This window comes from Gymnoscopelus microlampas, assembly GCF_963454915.1.
Source record: "Gymnoscopelus microlampas genome assembly, chromosome: 16".
Taxonomy (NCBI): Eukaryota; Metazoa; Chordata; class Actinopteri; order Myctophiformes; family Myctophidae; genus Gymnoscopelus; species Gymnoscopelus microlampas.
Window position 1 is genome coordinate 16,655,882 of NC_139953.1, and position 20,357 is coordinate 16,676,238.

General features: G+C 43.8%; 1 protein-coding gene across 1 annotated transcript; it reads left to right on the top strand.

Moving 5' to 3' along the window:
- Positions 1–2,746: 2,746 nt before the first annotated feature.
- LOC311062659 (calmodulin-1) lies at positions 2,747–19,791 on the top strand. The gene is made up of 6 exons (XM_084081866.1): positions 2,747–2,875; positions 9,386–9,416; positions 11,706–11,849; positions 16,264–16,370; positions 17,189–17,324; positions 18,538–19,791. The coding sequence occupies exons 1-6, from the start codon at positions 2,873–2,875 to the stop codon at positions 18,564–18,566; spliced, it is 450 nt and encodes a 149-aa protein (XP_083937992.1). The 5' UTR covers positions 2,747–2,872; the 3' UTR covers positions 18,567–19,791.
- Positions 19,792–20,357: the final 566 nt, after the last annotated feature.

The window sequence follows — 20,357 nt, forward strand, 5'->3', positions numbered from 1 at the left end:
TCAGATCTTCTATTTTCATTTTTTTAAATAGGCCTTAAGAGTCAAAATGTCCCCGAGCAAGACACTTAACCCCTAACTGCTCCCCCCTCCGAGCTCCTCTGTGGGCAGCACTTACAGCTGAAAACTGAAGTTCCCCTGCGGGACGAAAAAAGGTCAAACACTAAAAGGTATGGAATGCCCCTCGGTCTTGAGAGCTGCAGCCTCTGTGGACATTCTTAAGAACCACTTGTGGAATGTCTTAGATTGTTTGTGTGTGTTTTTGTTGTTTTTAATCATTTGGATGTTTCATGCTATGTTTTTATTTATGTTGTATACTGCAGCACATGATATAGCACTGTGAGTTCTCTCTGTGAGAAGTGTTATATACAAATAAAATGTGCATACTTCACCACACTAGAAGTTATTAAGAGTTGTTGAACATGTTTCACCAGGCAGGTCATTTGTTAATGAGGTAATCAAACGTGCTATGACGACATTAGAGACTATGGACGATGATGATGGTGCTGTTGTTCCCTAAATGGAAGGAAAGTTTAAAGGGCGAGACCCCTTTAGTAGAGGTTTGGGTTGTGTAGTTACCGTGCCATGAAATTGATGATTCAAAATATGCGCCTCATTGACTTACATTGTACAATGAAACAGATCTCAAAGTCACTCTTTTAGCACATAAACGATCCGCGGATCCAGTCCGGATTCTTCCTTATAGAAATAGCGAAATCAACAGGAAGTTAACATTTTTATTAAAAAAAACAAATAGTACTGGGTTCGGTGATGCTCTATATTGTCTGAATCAACTTTGTTTACGTTCGTTTACATGCTAAAATAGTGACTTTGAGAGCTGTTTCACTGTATAATGTAAGTCAATGGGGAACATTTAGAATGATCAATTTCTAATCAATGGAGCAATTATTTTTTTATTTCTGGTCCACCTTTGGAGTTACATCATGGCAAGGCCAAAACTCTACCAAAGTGGCCTTGCCCTTTAAGCGTAGCCTGCTTTTAAACTGACGCACACAAGTATTTAGTAAAAATACATATATAGATGTAATCTGAACATTCTTTCACGTTTTGCCCTAAAATAGTGTCAAGATATGCTTGAATCCTAATAATACCAATTTTAATGAATTATTTGAGTCTAAATTGTATGGAAATTGTGTTAATTTCCATGTTGTATACTTCCAAATATTTACTATGTTTGCCCTTTTGGGTTTGGGTAGGATAAGTGTTAACATAGGGTTAAAAAATGGTGACGAAGGGGAGAAGAGGCAAGAAATCATAGCTTGCATTGTTTAACAGTAAACTGTAATAGTACACACATTTAAAAAAACCTGAGTCTCTTAAATTATGATAACAATCAGCCATTGTAATGAGAGTGACGTTAGGGAGTCAGTTGAGAGTGTGGATATAGGCTTAGGCCTACTGCTTGAGAAGACAGCTGCATGTAAACTTTACTAGCCTACTTTATGTACCCATAGAAAAGGCATATTGTTCCATATAGCTACACAGATAAGTCCACCCAACAACCTATCAGGATGTTGTAGTGGCTATGATTGAACTATTCAGTCCACTTGTAGCCTACCACAACTAAAATGAATGAATTAATGAATGATTGAATGTGGGTTGTGGGCCCCTTGTGTGCATACCGCGTAAGCAACTGAGTACAGTGTAATATCCTGTGTAACAGCCTGGCTTCAAGGGCTTGAGCTAAATAATTTAACACTGAATTTTGCAATGCTCTCACAGGCTTGGGAATCGAAAATAACCTCCACATAAAACTGACATGTTAATCTGCTTCACAAAATCAGACCTGGTCCAGTCTATGGACGTTTGGCAATTAGGCTGAATGCTCCCAACTGACTAGTTTAGTCCATAGGCTAAAACAAGCTGTTGCAGCCTGCAGGGCAGTATTTGCACCGTCATGGTGGTAATAGTAATAAAGTCTGCGCCCTAGCAGTGCCATGGTGCACAAAACAGGCCCACCCACTCTCAGCTTTATTACAGTAGGCCTATGTCTGATGATTCTGGGTGCACAATATTTGCACTGCATGCATTTCAGACCACATCCAACATGGTGACTGGCACGTCTCCGGCAGCAGCAGCAGTAGAACCGTGCCGGCCCAAGTCAAGTAGCTTTAATGTATTATATACTCCAATATACTCCATCATGGGGAGGGAGGGAGGGAGTGTTGGATACAGGATAGGTAGGCACTTGGGCACCTCGATGTAAAATTGTCTATTTTGTCCAAAATGTAAAAAAATATATATATATTGAAAGATTATCTAAAGTATATGATGTGAACATGCACGGTAGATCATTAAGAGACTTAATTTCCTCTCCTTAATATCCTTCAACTTCTTGTTTATGGCCCAAAATGACTGGATATACAGGTTTTGTAGCAATAAGTTGTAGCAGTATTGTAGAAATATTAGACCTCAATTGTCTACTGTAAGCATGTTCTAATCATGTATACTTTACTTTACTTAAAAACATTTTCCAAATATTTTATTTTTCAGCATTGGGGGGGGGGGGGGGGGGGATAGTCAATTTAACACTGAGGTGCCCAGATGTCCTGTTACCGACGAATCTTCTTGAAGCTTTAGCTTTGAACCCAACAACACTGAATTGAACTGATATAAGGAAGTGAGTGGTCTGTGCCAACAGCAGAGCAGTGTGGCGGAGGGATACACAACGCTGTTGAGTCAACCCCCACCGCGCCTCCCCTCTACAACCCTCCCCCTCCCTCCCAGGGTTCTGAGACCACACCACGGCAGATATACACGCTGCTGCTAGTGGAACTCCATCTAAGGAACAGTCTGCTTCCATACACCACCACCAAGCACACAAACACCACCTCCACCACCACCAACAGACAACATGGTACGTATATCTTCCTCATTCATTCTGTGTTATTGGGGCAAACGCGTTTTAATGGTCGTTTGGCACGGTTTAGGCACGGTCTGGTGTAGCATTAGGTAGTGGTGTGTTGAAGTCTTTTTTCCACCCGGATTTATTCGCGATAGATACTCATACAGGCAGGATTTTTTTTCTTTACACTAAAAGGACGAGGAACGCCCCGTAAAAGCGTATTCCTCTAAACGTTTTTTTTAAGTTGTTGTATGTATGGGATCATGTTGAAGTGTCGTGTGTGTGATATTTTATTTGTGTGTGTGTGTACTACTCATTTCTGGGACGATGCTTCCTTTCGAAATGGAACGCTGTTCCTCCACAAACTGCGCAATTCTATATGGCTATATATATGTCTGTATTGGGTGATCATGTTGTGGTTCCGCGGTGCAGATTGAATTAATTTCCGGGACTGTTCTAGCTAGATGAAGCTATTCTGGGTTATTATGGCATAATGTATGTAGGCTAGTCGTATAAGTGCATTGGGCTACATTTCACAATCCGCCTTAAGAAGAAGCACAGGCGTGTTCACACACTATAGCCTCTGAACGATCCGAGTACTAACGTTAGCTCCATGCTGGCATTTTGATTCCTCCCGAGTCCTGACAGATCGATCAACGATACAATAACTCACTTCCACCGGGGGGACCAGATCCATCCATAATGTTGCGTGTTTTAGGTTAACATGCAGGTTTCTTTTTTTTTTTTTTTTTACAGAATGGCACTAGTGAGGTGAATGCCTGAAGGGCGCTCCTCTCTCATGTTGAGGAAATGAATCTGTCTCTAGAATAGGCTTCCCTCTACGTTGCACCATGTTGCGCCTGTCTGTCGAGACGATCTACCCATGGTGGAGAATTGCATTGCAACATCGCATGATCGACAGTGTTCCGCAACGGAAATCGCCCCATATTCTAATTGCAAATGTTACAATTTGCTGTTTGACTTAGAGACCAGGGGTTTTCAACGTTTTTCAGGCTAAGGACCCCCTAGCTGAGAGAGAAATGAAGCAGGGACTCCCACCACTACATATTGTATTATAACATTGTGTTGCAGATTAAACTTTTTCATAGATTTCTTAGATGGCTTCATAGACTTGTTCGACAGCTATGTTCAGTGTTGGATTCATGTGAATGTGTATTTTCAGACCGTTCACCTTTTTAAACCTTCAATATTTAGTCAACTTTGACCGTTGGCTCTGTACTTGGTCTGCTCTTTTTCCTTCTACACCAACTCTCCGAAAATAAGCCTACAAGTAAAAATGGCAGATCTACAAGCTTTAACACTAAACATAACAGATCTACAAGCTCACAACGCCTCATGCTGTGAGGCATTGTGAGCTTGTAGATCTGCTATTTTTGGCTAATGTTCTCCATCACGCAAATATTTGGTGGACCCCCTGTAGTTACTCTGAGGACCCCCTAGGGGTCCCGGACCCCCTGTTGAACACCCATGTGCTGTATGTCACCTGGCCCATGCATATGGCTGCTGCTGAACAATGATAACAGGTGCAGATCCGCCTTCGCTGTCATGCATGCATTATAGGTTTTATCTTCATGATATGCTGGTTGATTTGGTTGCCTCTTGCAAATTCTCGATGGTATGCAAATCCTGTGCCAGTTTGTCCAAGAAGCTTTCTGGCACTTGCTAGTGCAAAACATCAACAGCTGTAAAGTTAGGATGACTTTAAAAAAAGATCAACCCCTTGTTATATGTTTTTTAAATGAATATAATATCTACACTACAGTAATGTCTCTTTTTGGTAGTAGCAACTTTAAGTTTGGAACTCTAATTAAAAGACCAGTAAACCCTATAATGTGGGATCCATCAGCCTAAATTGGCTCATAAAATAAAACATGTGCATTACCGTACTCTCTAGTATAACCATTTGCACCAGATGTTTCTCACACATGCACAGACACATGCTCATACCAGCCATTTCTGACATCTGCAACCAGATAATGAACAGAACCTTCCTACTGGCTTTGTCATGCCAAGAGAAGTCAGGATCTGATTATTGAATAGATGCCTTCAAGCGAATCCATTGATTATCAACCTTGATGGATCATTGATAGCGCAAGGGAGCCAAGAAGCCACAGAACCCCCCCAGCACACACACACACAGCTGTGATCAAATATCCCATATATGGTATTGAGCCACAACACAGTTTCACATTGCAGCGCCACACAGTAATTGGAGTGTAAAATGGAATTGTTATGGAGCTAGCCTGCGTATCAGCATCTCTGAGAAGTTATAGTCCACAGGCGTAAGCCCCTTGTCCTCATCAATACGCCCACTGAAGTAGAAACATCCCCCCCATTGAGGTGGAAGTATCCAATAAGTAGTCGGACCATACGGAGGCTGCTATCCTATTCCTGTTACGCCCTTGTTTGCTGATGCATGTTTAGTAACTCTGAGGACATCTGATACGCTGCGATGAATAATTGATGTGCTTGGCGGCCAAACCATCGCCATGTCCTATTATATGTTATAGTAGTGTCCAGCACTATAACACTATAATGTAGTGTACCACTATGGTACACCCAGCCGCCCACGAGCACCTCGAGTGCCATCGGGCCATATGGTGGACTGGCCTGGCCCTGCAGGGCATGGAGAGGCTGGTGTTGGTTACACCCTCCCATTCTCCCTGCGCCCCTGGAGCAACAGGCCCCTTTCTGTCTTTTGTCTTAGGTCAATAGAGAAGAGGCGTTCAGCACTCTGTTGAGCTGAAAGCTCCTATAGAAAGGGAGCGCGTGGCTGTGTTTGTCACAATGACTCTTTGTGTGTGGAAAAAACACGTGCTGTGAGTGTGTATGTAGACGTGTGTGTGTCACGTCCATCTGTCAGTGACTGGCTGGTTTTGCACCTTTCACATGACTGTCACTGCATACAGAGCTGCTACTTCACTATTGTGCATGTTTCCACACGTGGTTACAGGCCAACGATGCCAGGCCGCAAAACAACACCTCGTAGTTGTTGTGTTGTTTGTTGTTATGGCACAAGTTGCCTGGTTGCCCTCCCTTACACAATTCTGCATTGTAATCATTGAACTAAACACAGTTCTCTGTGGGAGGGATTCAAAAATGTTCACAGAGAACTCCCCCAAACACACATACGGTACATGCACACCCCTTGCTCTTGTTTGGAAGCTCACTGCAGGGGCTGGCTGCCCAGGCAACCGCGGGAGTGGCTGACCCACTGTTGCCAACAAGCGTTTGCCAGCATTCCCCCCACCCCCGCAACCACCTATTCGCCCCTACAAGCTGTCGTTAGGGCTGGAGGCCTGGCACCGCACATGCCTCTCCATAGGGTGGCATGGATCATGAATCAGAGGGAGTTTCCTCGGAGCAGTGTATCAGAAGGAGAGAGAGAGAGAGAGAGGCCTGAGGAGGAGGAGGAGGAGTTCATATGGGCTGAGCTCCAAAAAGCCAAGGGAAGAAGAAGGGGAAGGAGGGAGGAAGGGATGGGCCGGTAGCGGGACTGGGTGGCGCAGCAGTGTTGCTCAGGCCCAGCAGCCTGGGTCTGAGCCAGGGGAGGATACTCGGTACTGAGTCACTGAACCCCACACCCCAGGATAGAGACGGAGAGGGAAAGTAAGGGAGCGGCAGATGGGAAAGGATAGGGAGAGAGGGTAGGGAGGGATAATGTTAGAAATAGAAGGAAAAGAGAAGAGACAGAGAGATGAATGGGGGGGAAATGAATCAGGAGCGTGACATAGAAAGATAGATGTAGGACAGAAGGGAAAGTAAAAGGGATAGAGAGGGAACACAGGAGGAGGAGCATGCTAGCAGTGTTTGCACACGCCACCCACGTGTATGTACTGAAAATAGCAGATCTACAAGTTCACACACACACACACACACACACACACACACACACACACACACGACACGTTTGTGAGCTTGCAGATTGGCTATTTAGTATTTTCAGACACCTGCTCGCAACTAAGTATAACTCGGGCTTAAGGCCGGTGACAGAGGAACAACAGAGATGAAAAGCTACAGTAAGGCCATTAGGCTATGTGGGTGGCACACATGATCAAATCATGTCGGGCTACTGTAATATTATCAAAGCCATTGAAGTCTGTGCAGATCGATGCCTCCCACAGCTAATTCTCCAGACATGGCTTAGAAAAAAAGCTAGAGCTGAAGGAGCATCTGATGGTGTATGCACGCCAATCGGATGAAATCGCATCCGGTCCAAAACAGAGTTCTATTCATTATTCATCATCACATGGCGAGCCTACGGCACCCTTGAATGTAAGCATGGTTCTGCTTCTGTTGATCGGCTGTATCAGAGAGGCCAGACTCCTTGTGCAAACACAAAACCCTCCATCAGGTTTGCAGGAATTAGCTTCGGGGCTGAACTGGCTACTCTGACTAATTCACAGGAATTTTGGGAACGGAAAATATTGGTGTTGAGGAAGAATGGCCATTAATAGGGATGGTGCGTGTGACTGTGTGTACCATCTGTCTGTCAGTCAGTGTGGGTAGGTACATAATGTAGGTCTGTAGGTTCATATAGAGAGTGAGTGAGTGGGTGGGTTCTTGTGCGCTTGTCTGTTTGCGGCCCTGTTTTTCTGCCAGGTGGAATGACGTCAGTGCCTTGTTGCTGTAATAATAATAACAATAAGCTTGTGTTTTCCCACATGGGGGAAGGGAGGATACCTGCGGGAGCTGGCATTTGCACTGCTAGCTCGGTTGTTCACACTTTATTACTGGGGATGTTTGTTTGAAAGCAATGACTCCTCCACAATGCTATCCATCTGTGCACGGGGGGAGGGGGGGTTCTTCCAGTTAGATGATGATAGTAATAATAATATAGCACATCAATCAAAACAAGGTTACAAAGTGCATTATATAAACTGAAGAAATAATTTTGCAATAGAATTAAAAATGTTTTGTGCCATGAGAAACAATGTATGTATTTTTGAATACATTTTTAATTTATGGAAAGGTCTGCCTTGGAAAGTACATTTAAAAAAATGATTCATCAAAGAGTCGAGGAGCCCTGACAGCAAAGTCACGGTCACCCTTTGCCTTCAGCCTCGAGACTCGGGAACAACTACCATACTAGATGCGGGCTACCAAAGCCATTTAAAGCCATTGTGTGAGTCATCACTTGCCATTACAGAAAGCCTAGCTAGTGCAGGGAACAGCCTGGGTAGGGAATCAAACCACACCAAACTCAGCAGCCCATTCCCTCTGTTGTTAGGCAGTAAAAGCACTGTGGAAAAAAATACTCCCATGCTGTCCTGAAACAACCCTGCCTAGACATCCACTCCTGGCCTCCAGATGATCCTTTATCTCTAGTTTCTTTCTTACACTTGTTACCTACCCCTTTCCCTTTTTCTTTAAAGGACTAGGGTGATATTTTCACTGATTGTAATACTGCACATTGTGAATTCATTTAGTTGTAAAACAATATAGTCTTGTTTTGATCCCTAAACCCTAGAGCCATATGAAATCCGTTTTATTTTTTTCCCAATTCCGTTTTATTTTTTCCCAAATTCTGTTTTTTCCATTTTAATATTTCTGAATTCTGTATTTTGCTTTTTATGCTCATTTTTACCATTAAAAAAGTGTCTGGTAAGTGGAAATGAATAAATGTTCAACATATAACAGTCCATACATGGCCCTTGTTGTGTTATACGCAAAAATGTTCCCAAAATAATTCGGTCTAATTCGGTCTGAGCATGCGCAAAATGGCGTCGCCCATGTATTATTGTTTCTATCGTCTTTCTAAGACTATTTCTACGTGGATTTTACTGTTTATAAAGTAGGATGTGGCCATGCAAAATGGTGGTGTCCCGTGGATTTGTAAAAAATCGCGGTAAAAAAAAAAAAATTACCGCGATTTTTTTATTTATTTTCCAAATTCTGCAATATTCCGTGTTTTATTCCAATTCCATTTTTATTGGTCATTTCCGCGATTCCGTCCGCGATTCCGTTAACACGGATTTCATATGGCTCTACTAAACCCGCAACAGTTGGATCCGAGTATCCCTCCCTGGTTTTGATTTATAGAGTTGCTGTCCATTCCAAGGCAATAGGAGTCGATGATGGTCATTAAAATGACCTTTTCAAAGGTCTTAGAAAGTTTTATGCCGGTCTAATGGCACTTCTCTTGACAAACTCAATTGAGTGAGGGGTAATTCTGTTTGGAGAAGAACATGTCGCCCTCAAATGGATGTCCTTTAAGAAAAGGCATCATTTTGGACTGGAGGGATGTTGACTCAAAATTTAAATAAAATCTTGGGACCTTGTAAGAGAGATGTGTGCGGGGTCTGGCCAAGGCCCCCTGTGACAGGCATAGTTCAGTAGTGGGTAGGTCCCTGAACACTGTTCCCTGTGTTAAGGAAGTTTGGCCGAAGGGTGGGGATTTTGTGGGAAGCAATGATGAAATGGTTGGAATAATCGCCTGTTGAGTAACTTGTTTGTTTTCTTTCCTCTTCTCCCCTCCCTCTTCGTTTTTTCCAACCACAGGCTGACCAACTAACAGAGGAGCAGATTGCAGGTAGGAAGACCGTGAATTTGCGACACACACACTTTTGACATTCAAATCCCTCTGTGTCAATTTACAATAACAATTTAGGCATTTAGCAGAAGCTCTTATCCAGATTACCTTACAAAGTGCAAGATCGCAAGTGCCATGAACCCTAGTCAACAAGCGACAGGGTAAATGGTCAAGTAAATGGAGTGCAAAGAAAATTAAGTTCTACAAAGTAGCTGTCATGACACTGCTCAATCTTTAGTTTGCAAGTTACTATTTTTTAGGGGTGCAGTTGGTGAACGAAGCCACAGAATTTGCAATGCAGTTCAGTTGGCAAATATCTGTATCAATTCTCTGCTGCAGCTTGGTGTAACTCACTATAGCAGAGAACGGACATCACATGTGCTGTTAAGTTTGCTGTTCTATGACGTTATATATGTAGCAGCGTGAGCTTATGATTGGTTTTGTGGGGCTATACGTAAAGTAACTGACAACCTGTTCTACACGGCTCAGCCTTCTGCCACTAACTAAACAAGATGGGGTCTAATAACGCCGTCGCTTCTCGGACGTCGGACATCATGTGACCAATCTATGATGTCCATACTATGACATCACGTCATACGCACCTCCAGTGACTTCCAGTGTAAAATAAGTTCAGCAGACCCTCTCCAGACAGCTCTGCCCCTACAGTGGCACGCCGTTGCTGTTGACAATGCATACTATCATCATCTACATTAGGGATGCAAATGATCAATTATAATTCATTAATTGATAGTTTAATGATTCATTGATTCAATCGATTAATTGATAAGCAATGATTTTTAAAGATGGACCAAAATGAAAATTCCTGACCGAAAATGAGGAAACACTTAAGCCGAAAACCGAATACCAAAACACAAAATGTGACTTTTATTTTATTTATTAATTATTATTATGTAGCCAATTGTTTGTGCCATTGCTGTCATGACTGCGACTCTGTTGTGTGTTTATTATTAACCTAATGGTCACTCCAACCAGCAATATCCCTTAAACTCTGAAAGCTTGTAGATCTGCAGAGCATAAATTAGGCTCTAAACTCTGCAATAGTTTTAGTTGTCCGCTGCCTGTCCAAATCCCTCAGGCTTTGATGTTGTGTATCTGGCATTGAATCGTGCATTCACACCGGACAGATACAAACAATCAGATCATGTTAATCAGGGGAGACGGGCCGCTGTTGTTCAGTTATGTTATGAACGTGGAATATGTTTTGGCTCGTTAGAGGTGAGAGGCTGGCGTCACCGTGCGCTCTCGGCTCAACGGCTACACACAGACCCATGGCTTTGGCTCTGTGTTTCAAAGACTGTCAGCGCCTGATGTTTTTCTGTCATGTTATGAATCTGGTATATTTTTTGGCTTGTTTGAGCTGGCTCTGGCTACGTAACTTAGGTCCTGGTCCTGACAGAGTATAGCCACTAAGGTCCTACAGATAATTATGTAGCCTTAGTTTCCGATAATGAACGTTGGGAAATCTGAACCGCGTAACTTTCAATTAAATGTTTGATCAATTTACTCGAGTGAATTCTTAACGGCAATCATAGTCCACGTGCATGTGTCTCATTAGCCAGTTTATGCATGTGTCTACACCATCAAGCGTCAGGAATCAGAATATTGGACAAGGTGGCAGTCGGCCCTCTCTTGGTACCTCCCTTGGTAGCTTGTCAGACAGTGGAGTGATAGGGGGGAGGGGGAGGGGGCTTTTAAACAGTGGCATGAGTCAGGACTCTAACCTAAGCAGTTAGTGTAAAACAAGTTTTCCAGACGAGCAATGGTTTACACCAACCGGACAAGCATGTTGTGACATTCTTGATAAATGACTAATAGGTAATTTGAGCTTTTGGGCTTTGCTGTAAGTCTTCAGGCTGTGTTCAGAATGATTCTTCTCAGCCAAACTCCCTTGGTGGGTAATTAGCTTGTTCTGAGGCTAATGCTCACTATTGCCTAAGTTATTTTAAATGTGTTCGCATGTACCGTGTCTATTCAGAACCCCATCAGTACCAACACAGAATAGACACATGCGTTTTAAGTTATTGGGAGTAAAATCTGCTTTTATCTTAGCAACTTGCAAGCTCCTACTTTGCGCTGTTCTGTGATTATGTCCTACGTACTGTAGCTTTAGAGCTCAATACAAAAATGAACACTCCGATTTTTCCTGTGTATTCCACAAAACCTCATACACAAAACCTCAGTTTTTCTAGTCTTAACACAACCCATTTCACCATGCCTTGCCTACAGTTCTCTGACCCTTACCCTTCCACTCCACTCTACCTCTTCCAGAGTTCAAGGAGGCTTTCTCCTTATTCGACAAGGATGGCGATGGCACCATCACCACCAAAGAGCTGGGCACCGTCATGAGGTCGCTGGGTCAGAACCCCACAGAGGCTGAGCTGCAGGACATGATCAATGAAGTGGACGCAGATGGTTAGTACACGCACGCACGCACGCACGCACGCACGTGGAGAAGCAGAGTTCCAAAGATATTCCAAAAATGTATATGTGGATTCTTAATAGTCACTTCAGGTCAGCGTCAAATCAGGAAATGAAGATGAGGAAATGATTCTCAATTTCTCATGATTAGCATGGAATGAGGAAGCGTGAGACATGGAACTACGAGAACATTCCAAATAACAGGTCAAGCAATCACTATCTGGTGTTTTCATGCTTTTGACATCTGAAGACTTCCCAGATTAACCAGGAACCTTCCGATTCTCAGACGACTGCTTTAGCTCCTGAGCCATTGCAATACAGTGTTGTAACCTTCCTTCCTCACCATTCATCCCCATCAACTGTCCAGTTAGCCCCCCGCCCTCAGATGGGTGTCAGCAGTTTAGTCACTGTGTGTTAAGGTCCATCAATGTTGACAATGTCAGAGAAGAATCGTGTACACGAGAGAGAAAAGTGAGAGCTAGTGTCAAAGACTGTGGCAGCGTTAGAGCCTGGGCTGTGAGGCCATCGGGTGCTATTACTGAGACGGACAAATACACGGACAGACAGATAGACGTGTTCTTCCTCTATCCTCTTCATGCTCTCGGAATGTTGAGTCCCTTTACTGTAGGACCGTCTAATTGCACTGTGATTGAGAGAGAGACAGAGATGGAGAAAGATGGACAGAGAAAAGGGAAGGAGCCAAGTATTTGGTTCTTGGCTTTCATGCCTGCAGGCCAGCTGGCCGTCTGTCCTTGGGACTGTAAGGTAGGGGAATGGGAACTGTCAAACCCAGCCCGTATTTCACCGGTGCTCTGTCAGCTTATAGGATTTTGTAAATGGGGAGCACATTGATCAGGAGAAATCAATTGCACCGCGGCTCCACTGCCTCCACCGAAATGTCCTCCCACCATCGTCGTTCTCGCCAACTCTCTCTCCCCCCCACCCCCCCTGTCACAGCTGACTGCAAGTACGAACACTCAATTGTGCATGCATGCACATAATACACATACACACGCTCGCACAAACCACTGCTAACCTCCTCTTGTTCTGCCTCTGCCTCCCCTGGCTGATGCAATCTAGGTCAGACAGCAATGAAGCTAGTAATGGAAAATAAAAGTGGTTACATAAGGCCTCTCCAGGCTTTGCACATCCAGTACCCACATAGGAAGCAATGGGATGGCAGCTGGCCATTGAACATCAGCTTTATTTACCAACCGATGAGGGTTTGCAGCGAATGACCGATGGTGAATGAGAAACGGTACAATTTGCTTTAGACAAGAGGAAGAATTGAGGAAGATGAGGAATGACCTCTTGGGCTACTTGATGAAAAGAATTGTTGGACGGCAATTGTATCTGCTAATGCTCATGTCAGAATCAAGTCTGCCTTTGCTTTACTACACAGTTACAGGTAAAACTCTATTTGATTATGGTTTGTAACCCTAACCTTATTCAACGTGTACCGCTAGTTCTGTCAGTAATAGTCGAGTACACACCGATTATCGTATGAATATGGAATTTCTTTCATGTTTTATATAATACTGAACGATGGGTTCAACAGCTATTTCGCCTAGGTCTGTACGAGAGATAGAGGTAACTACAGTAGCTTTTAACCCCCACAGCATTTCAGCATCGTCAGGGCGATGCTTTTCTCTCCTCGCCTCGCCACAACCACATCTATATATATATATATATATAGAAGTCCACTGAGATGCTTTAGCCCTGTCTAGTTTTGCGTCAGCACTCTCTCTCTCTTCATGTGTAGTCCTACTACCCTCTCCCACATGGCTCGCTCCTTACGTATACTCCTCTCCTCTCCGCATCTCCATCCCTCCCCAACTCCAGCTCTCGCCCACTCACTCATTGACAACGTCGCTCTCCTTCCCTCCCACCTCTTCTCTCGCCTCAGTCCCTCCCCCACAATCCTTCTCTCCTTCCCTCCCTCCCCGCACCCTTATCCCCCTCCCCTCTCTCTCTTCTCCTCTCCAAGTGACTGAAGCAGCAGCATTGAGCCCCCAGGCTTTAGTGGAGCAGCAGAGCAGATACAACTCCTGGGCCCACACTTCTTCTCTAGTTATCGTTCCTTCCTCCCCTGGCCAAAGCTGGACCCCCCCCCCTCCCCCCCATCCCCAGTGGCAGCACGTGTTCCCTCGATGCTGCTGACTGTCTCTGTGTGTTAGATAATAGGTCCTTAGATCACCACCGCGGGCCATTAGATCACCATCTGCCCCATCGCATCACCACACCTCCCTCCCTCTCTCTGATCTCTTGTAATATATCTTTCTCTACCTCTTTCTCTGCCTCTCTCTCCCCTCCCTTATCTATTATACTACCTCTTTCTCCCTTTTCTCTCTCTCTCTCTCTATCTGCGGTGCGTTGTATTGCTGGTTAATCCTAGTCCCACAGCCCCTCCCTAATCCCACTGGGTCCTTTGCCCCGCCCTCTCTGTCCCTGACCTTTCCCTATAATCCCAACATATAGTCTTACGCCCCAGATCGCACACAAGTCAAATTAACACTCTGGATTTTACTGTGTAGCATCTCTCCAGGTCTATATCTGAAAGCCAAGACAAAAAATAAATAAAGACATGCCATCTCCGGTTTACTTCCTGTATCTGCCTGAAGCAGCAGCCTTGTTAAGAGATCAGAAGCAGGTCTATTATTTCCAATGGAAGAGTGAACGTGAACACAGCTTCTGAACCATTCTTTAGCCCCATGGTCTCTGAACTAAATATTGGACCCGATCACCACAAGCCACACAACCTTCCCAATATTTTCATACAAAAATGGCTTTTTTTCAGAGCGAAAAATCAGGAGAAAATAGACTTCATTATCGACCTTTCTCTGTCCCAGCAACACACTTTCACAGAATCTAGCACCAGTAAACATAGGACGTTCGCGAGAATGTTCTGCCGTCAGACGGTGCTCACTTAAGGAAACACGGAGTGAGAGAGTAGCGGAGTGACATGCAGCAAATGGCCCGCGCCGGCTGGGAATCAAACCAAGGACTCGTTTGTCAGGCATTAGAGCCCATGTGGTATGTGTGCCCTAACTATTCGGCTATCAGGTTGCCCACCCCGCCCTTCACCCTCCTCCTGTCTGTGGGGGGGGGGGGGGGGGGGGGGGGTTTCATGGAGCTGTGCAGATCACTGGTCCTTCCCCTGTCTACAGGGCCTGATCCCCGGCTAATCCCGCCTTGACAACGGCAACATGGATATCGATCCCCCCCGCCCCCCCCCCCCACACACACACACACCACTAGCACAGTGGTTCGCTGATCCTCCTATCCATCCTCCCATGCTTTCCAGCCCACCCACATAAGTGCACGCACATACATACAATACGTACAAAACGCTGAGCGATCGAAACAAACGAGGAGCAGAGGTATAGACTATGGATGTGTAGGGGCTCGGCAGAAGAGAGCGGGGATGAAAAGAGGGATAGAGCGAGGCGCCAGGGTTGAATGGAACAGGAGAGAATAGGGGATGGAGGGATAAAACGGGAGAAGCTATAGTTGTTGATGAAGAGGGTAGAAAGAGTGGAATGCGAGAATGAAAAGAGGGATGGACAGATTGGGTGGAGGAAGAGAGAGTGAGAGGGGATGGGTGGATGGATGGATTGGAGAGAGATGCTTCTATACAAACAGGTTCTCCTGACAGGGGAAGCAGGGGCAATGAGCCTCTGATTTATGGAAGTTCCAGGAAGGCCAGGCTATATGTCTGCATTATGGATGACCTGCTAAGCATCCTCCCTGCCATGGTGCTGCTCCCCGTGCAGTGGTGGAAAAAGTACTTGCATGTTTTACTTAAGTAAAAGTATCAATACTGCAATGCAGAAATACTCACAAGTTTTCAAATAAAATGTATGCAAATCTTTTGACAATAGCCGAGCTTGTAGATCGGCTATTTTCAAATGGTCGAAATGTATATAGGGCTGAAGTGGGTAATGTATGTTTTGTAATAATAATCAAAATCTAGAAAGTAACTAGTAAAAGTTTTCAAATATTTGTAGTGGAGTAAAAGTACAATATTTGCGGAGATGCAAGGTTTCTGTCCGACAGCAACGATATAAATCCTCTGCTTCTGGGCCTGCGGCGAGGCTGTTTACGGCAGGAGGGAAGCTGTGTACAGGGAATGACTCGAGGGGTGTTCCCTTCGCCATGATGACTCAGGTCTCAAGTTGCTCTCAGCGTGTGAGAAAAGCCTCTCAAGGGCTTGGAGAAACGCTTGCCTTTTTTTTTATACGTATTCAGAAGTTTTAGGCTTAATCAGTTCATGATTATGAGAGACCAGCAGGGGAGCCAAATTAAACTATTGATCTAATCAACTAAACGCTCATTTATTTTTATCCGTTAGGTGTTACGCAAGAGCAATTTTTCTGATGAAAGATTTTTGTAATCTCTCTCATTCCAGGTAATGGAACCATCGACTTCCCCGAGTTCCTGACCATGATGGCCAGAAAAATGAAGGACACAGACAGCGAGGAGGAGATCCGCGAGGCGTTCCGGGTATTTGACAAGGTAACCCATCTGAATGTTGTCAGTGTGTTGACACAGCGCAGTGACCTTTTTAAATGACAGTGATGTTGTGTCTACTAACCACACCTGTTCTGTACCTTATAACAATTAAATGCATGTTTTTCCATTTTGATGTGACGCTAATTAACTGCTGTGTCATCAGCTAATGCTAAATCAACTAAATAAACAAAGACACATCGCAGCATGATGACCGTTGAGGTGAAATTAGACCATGCCAATGGTCTGGCATAGGCTGGACAAGAGTTACTGCCGAAAAGTGTAGTGTATCAGAATGTACTTGAATGCAGGAAGTTCCAGCTGGCTGGGCACTGCACTTCCTGTCCTTCCGGTTAAGCACTTTGGTCATTTCCCAGGCTTTATCTCCTCATGAGATGGAGATCAAACGAAGAATGAGTTGGTCTTGTGTAGCCCATCTAATTCAACCCCACCATAATTTGACATTATTACAGACCATTTTCCAAATGTTGGTTCGATTTCCAATGAAGCCATTTGGAGAAAATGTGAAATCAAGCCATTAAAGGGAAAATGCTCTATGTTTATGTACGATATATATGGCCGAAGCTGTGAATAGGCAATGACTGGTATGGTCCTTTTATAACCCAACAAACCAGTTATATTATATGCTAAAAGGTCACGACTCTTACTCTACTCAAGCACAAACACCCTCGTCAAATATGCCCAGGCGTTTCTCCAACTTCCTGTTAGCTTAGCACCTGTTGCTATGTCAGTTCATTAACCAAGCTGGTGGGAATTTTTGTATTTCTCACCTTGGCCTGCCTGTGTGTGTGTGTGTCCACCAGGATGGAAATGGCTATATTAGCGCCGCAGAGCTCCGTCACGTCATGACAAACCTGGGGGAGAAGCTAACGGACGAAGAAGTGGACGAGATGATCAGAGAAGCAGACATTGACGGAGATGGACAGGTCAACTACGAAGGTAACGAACGATCCATGGATACAAAAACTGTCTTTTTGAAATGTTTGTATACTGTACACTCATTTTAACCCGCGATGCAGATCGTTTTATGTTCGAGACCGCTGCACTGACTAGTTAACCCATTCAATCCGGGGAACGCATCTCTGTCACTTTCGATTTGTTTGGCTATTCAAAAATAGCAGATATACAAGCTCATGAGCTTGAGCTTGTAGATCTGCTATTTTTGAAAAAGCATGAACATCAAGTGCAAATATTTTCTTTTTTTTAAGCGAACATTTGTAACTCAAATATTTGCTACTGGAACTAAATATTTTGCAAATGTTCACTTTAAAAAAATACATATTCCATGATTTGCACAAATCTTCACGACATTTCTAAAATAGCAGATCTACAAGCTCATAGCTCGGTACTCGGTGCCACGCTATGAGCTTGTAGATCTGCTATTTTTGAATAGCCAAAGAAATCTTTAAAATGACGCAAACAATGCTTCCCCGGTCTTAAAGAGTTAAACTCTGTTATACCGCACATGAAGAGAAAGAGGCTCTTGAATTAGTTTTTCAAAAGGGCGATAGTGAGCCGCAGAGCACAGCCAGCCACGCGTAATATCGACTATTAGATGAAGGCTATAGATGAAGGCTACTAAAGTAGAGATGGGAGAAAGAGACGTCCTTCTGAATTACATCACATTGCCAAGAGCCTTCTGACTCTCTTTCAAACTCCCCTTCTCTCTCTCTCACCCGCCCCCCCCCCCCCCCTATCTTTTTCTCTCAGCACATTACATGAGAGGATACTCTCATTTTCTTGCAGGGCGTTAATATTTGTGAAAGTCTTTTAAGTTATTTGCATAAATGTGCCTGACTTCCATACTCACATTGTACTCATTGATTGATTGAATGTGTGTGTCACTATAGTCACTGCTGTAACAAACCACAATGCAGCAGCTTTTCTTTTCTTTAAAAAAAAAATGAAACGGGCTTAATGAGATGGACACGGAAGCTGTTAGGAAAGGGGACACTAATTAGGACGCGTGTTTCCGAACCTGCTCGAGTTGATTAAAAAATTAACAAAGCATTTAACAATTTAGCAGGTGACTGGCCCTGCTGCCTCTGTCCTAATGTTCTCTTGTCCTGTCTCTCCTTTCTCTCATGTTATCTTTTCTCTCTCCGTGTCTCTCTCTCTCTCTCCTTCTCTCTGTCTGTTTTTGTCTCTGCAGAATTTGTACAGATGATGACTGCGAAGTGAAGCTTGCCTGCCCTGTCCTGTCCCCTCTTAGAAGACGACAAAAAAAGAAAAACAAACAAAAAAAATATCCAAAATGTTTTACTTACCTCTTGGGAAAAAAAAGAAAAATGTTCATTTATTCATACTGTTTCTGTATAGAAAATAATTGAATGTTGAAATATTAAAATATCCTTCTGTCCACACAGGATAAACAAAACAACCAAACAAAAAAAAGAGAAAAATATACAAAAAATATCTGCATGAAAACAATGGTTAGTGATCCTGTCCCCCTTTAATAACCCTCCGAAGATCCGTTTAGCATCAGTACTTAACAACATAAGACTAAACGGTAACAACAAACCCTGTAACTACTACCTTCAAACTGAAGCGTAAGCATTTGGTGAACTCCTTCCAGTTCCCTTTTGCTAGTGGTAAATGTCTGGGCTGGCCATCTCTCTTCAATTCTACTACTACTACTTATTTCTCTGTTTTCTGTTCTCCATGCATGCAGCTTGAGGCCGGAGCACTACCACCCCCCACCCCCCCAGCCCCTCAGACCCCCAAACACCACCCCCACCCTCCCCTTCCCTCCGGGTGACCAGAGCGTGCTGATTCCACTATAAGCTGTCCTCTTGTTGGTTTGGTACAGTTTTTTTTGTATTTGGAGAGGAACCCCCCCCCCCCATAATCCGTTAAGACCAGACGAGAATATAAGCCGGTTCTGACCCAAGCTGGGGGGAAAAAAAGGTGGAATGGGACTTAATTGTATGCTAGATAAAGAGTTTTAAAAAATGTACAAAAAAAATGACATTTTCAAATGTTTGGCATGTAATTTTCTTTTTTTCTTTTTTTTTTAATGTTATTTGGGCAGCCATCTTCTAGTTGTGTGTCCTTTGCCCTGTTAAAAGAGGGGGCGGGGCTTCAAGAGTCTTATGGTGAACTTTTCTTTCTTTTATTTTTCTTTCTTTTTTTTTGCTGAGATGGAGTGTCCTCTTTCTGGCAAGAGAGAATCACTGGCCTTCACTTATTCTATTTTTTTTTCTTTTTTCTTTTCTTCTGTTTCTCGACTCGGATGCGAGCATAGCGAGGAGGTGCGCCGCGTACCGCAGTGCACACACTGTAACGGTCTCGGTGCACGGCCATCGCGACCGCTCGCCCGAGTTCAGTTTACATTCATTCCAAGTTGTACATGCTAGTCCTTATTTTAATTTTTTTTTTTTTTCAAATAAAAAGACCATAAACTTTATATACCGTGTCTGTCTGTATGTTATATGTTTAGTCTAACTTAAGCATCATGTCTAGTCCATTTACACGTGGGGCCGATTCTAAAAACTGTTTCCGGAAGAAGAAAACAAGTTTCTATATATCGTCGTTGTCGGGTGGAAAACTTGTCTAAAACTGTTACTTTATTTATTATATTTTTAAAATAGTGAAAATAGCAGATCTACAAGAGATCTGCTATTTTCACTACTTTTGTGTGACACGACACTTTTGTATGATGTAGGATTAATTTCCGGGAAAAAAGGTTGAAACATGAGATACAAGGTTTCTGCCCCACAGCAAAGATATGTGAATGGGCTGTTATGGGTGTTATTATACATGCAGTGGTCAGCCGAGGGCTTTACTGTATAATCCGTTGCGTGCAGTGTCATGCACCCTGAAAATAGCAGATCTACAAGCTCACATCGTGTTATGGCGTGACGGGTTCTGGAGCTTGTAGATCTGCTATTTCCGGTGCATGCCACCGGCGCACGACCAAAGTGTAAATCGGGGCTTCACTCACTGTGGATAATGTTCAGCTCAGCAAGTGAC

Bases quoted from the DNA above. Each gene is read 5' to 3' on its own strand.
- LOC311062659 (XM_084081866.1), top strand. The intron at 9,417-11,705 runs GTAGGAAGACCG...TACCTCTTCCAG, and splicing joins AACAGAGGAGCAGATTGCAG to AGTTCAAGGAGGCTTTCTCC. The intron at 17,325-18,537 runs GTAACGAACGAT...TTGTCTCTGCAG, and splicing joins TGGACAGGTCAACTACGAAG to AATTTGTACAGATGATGACT.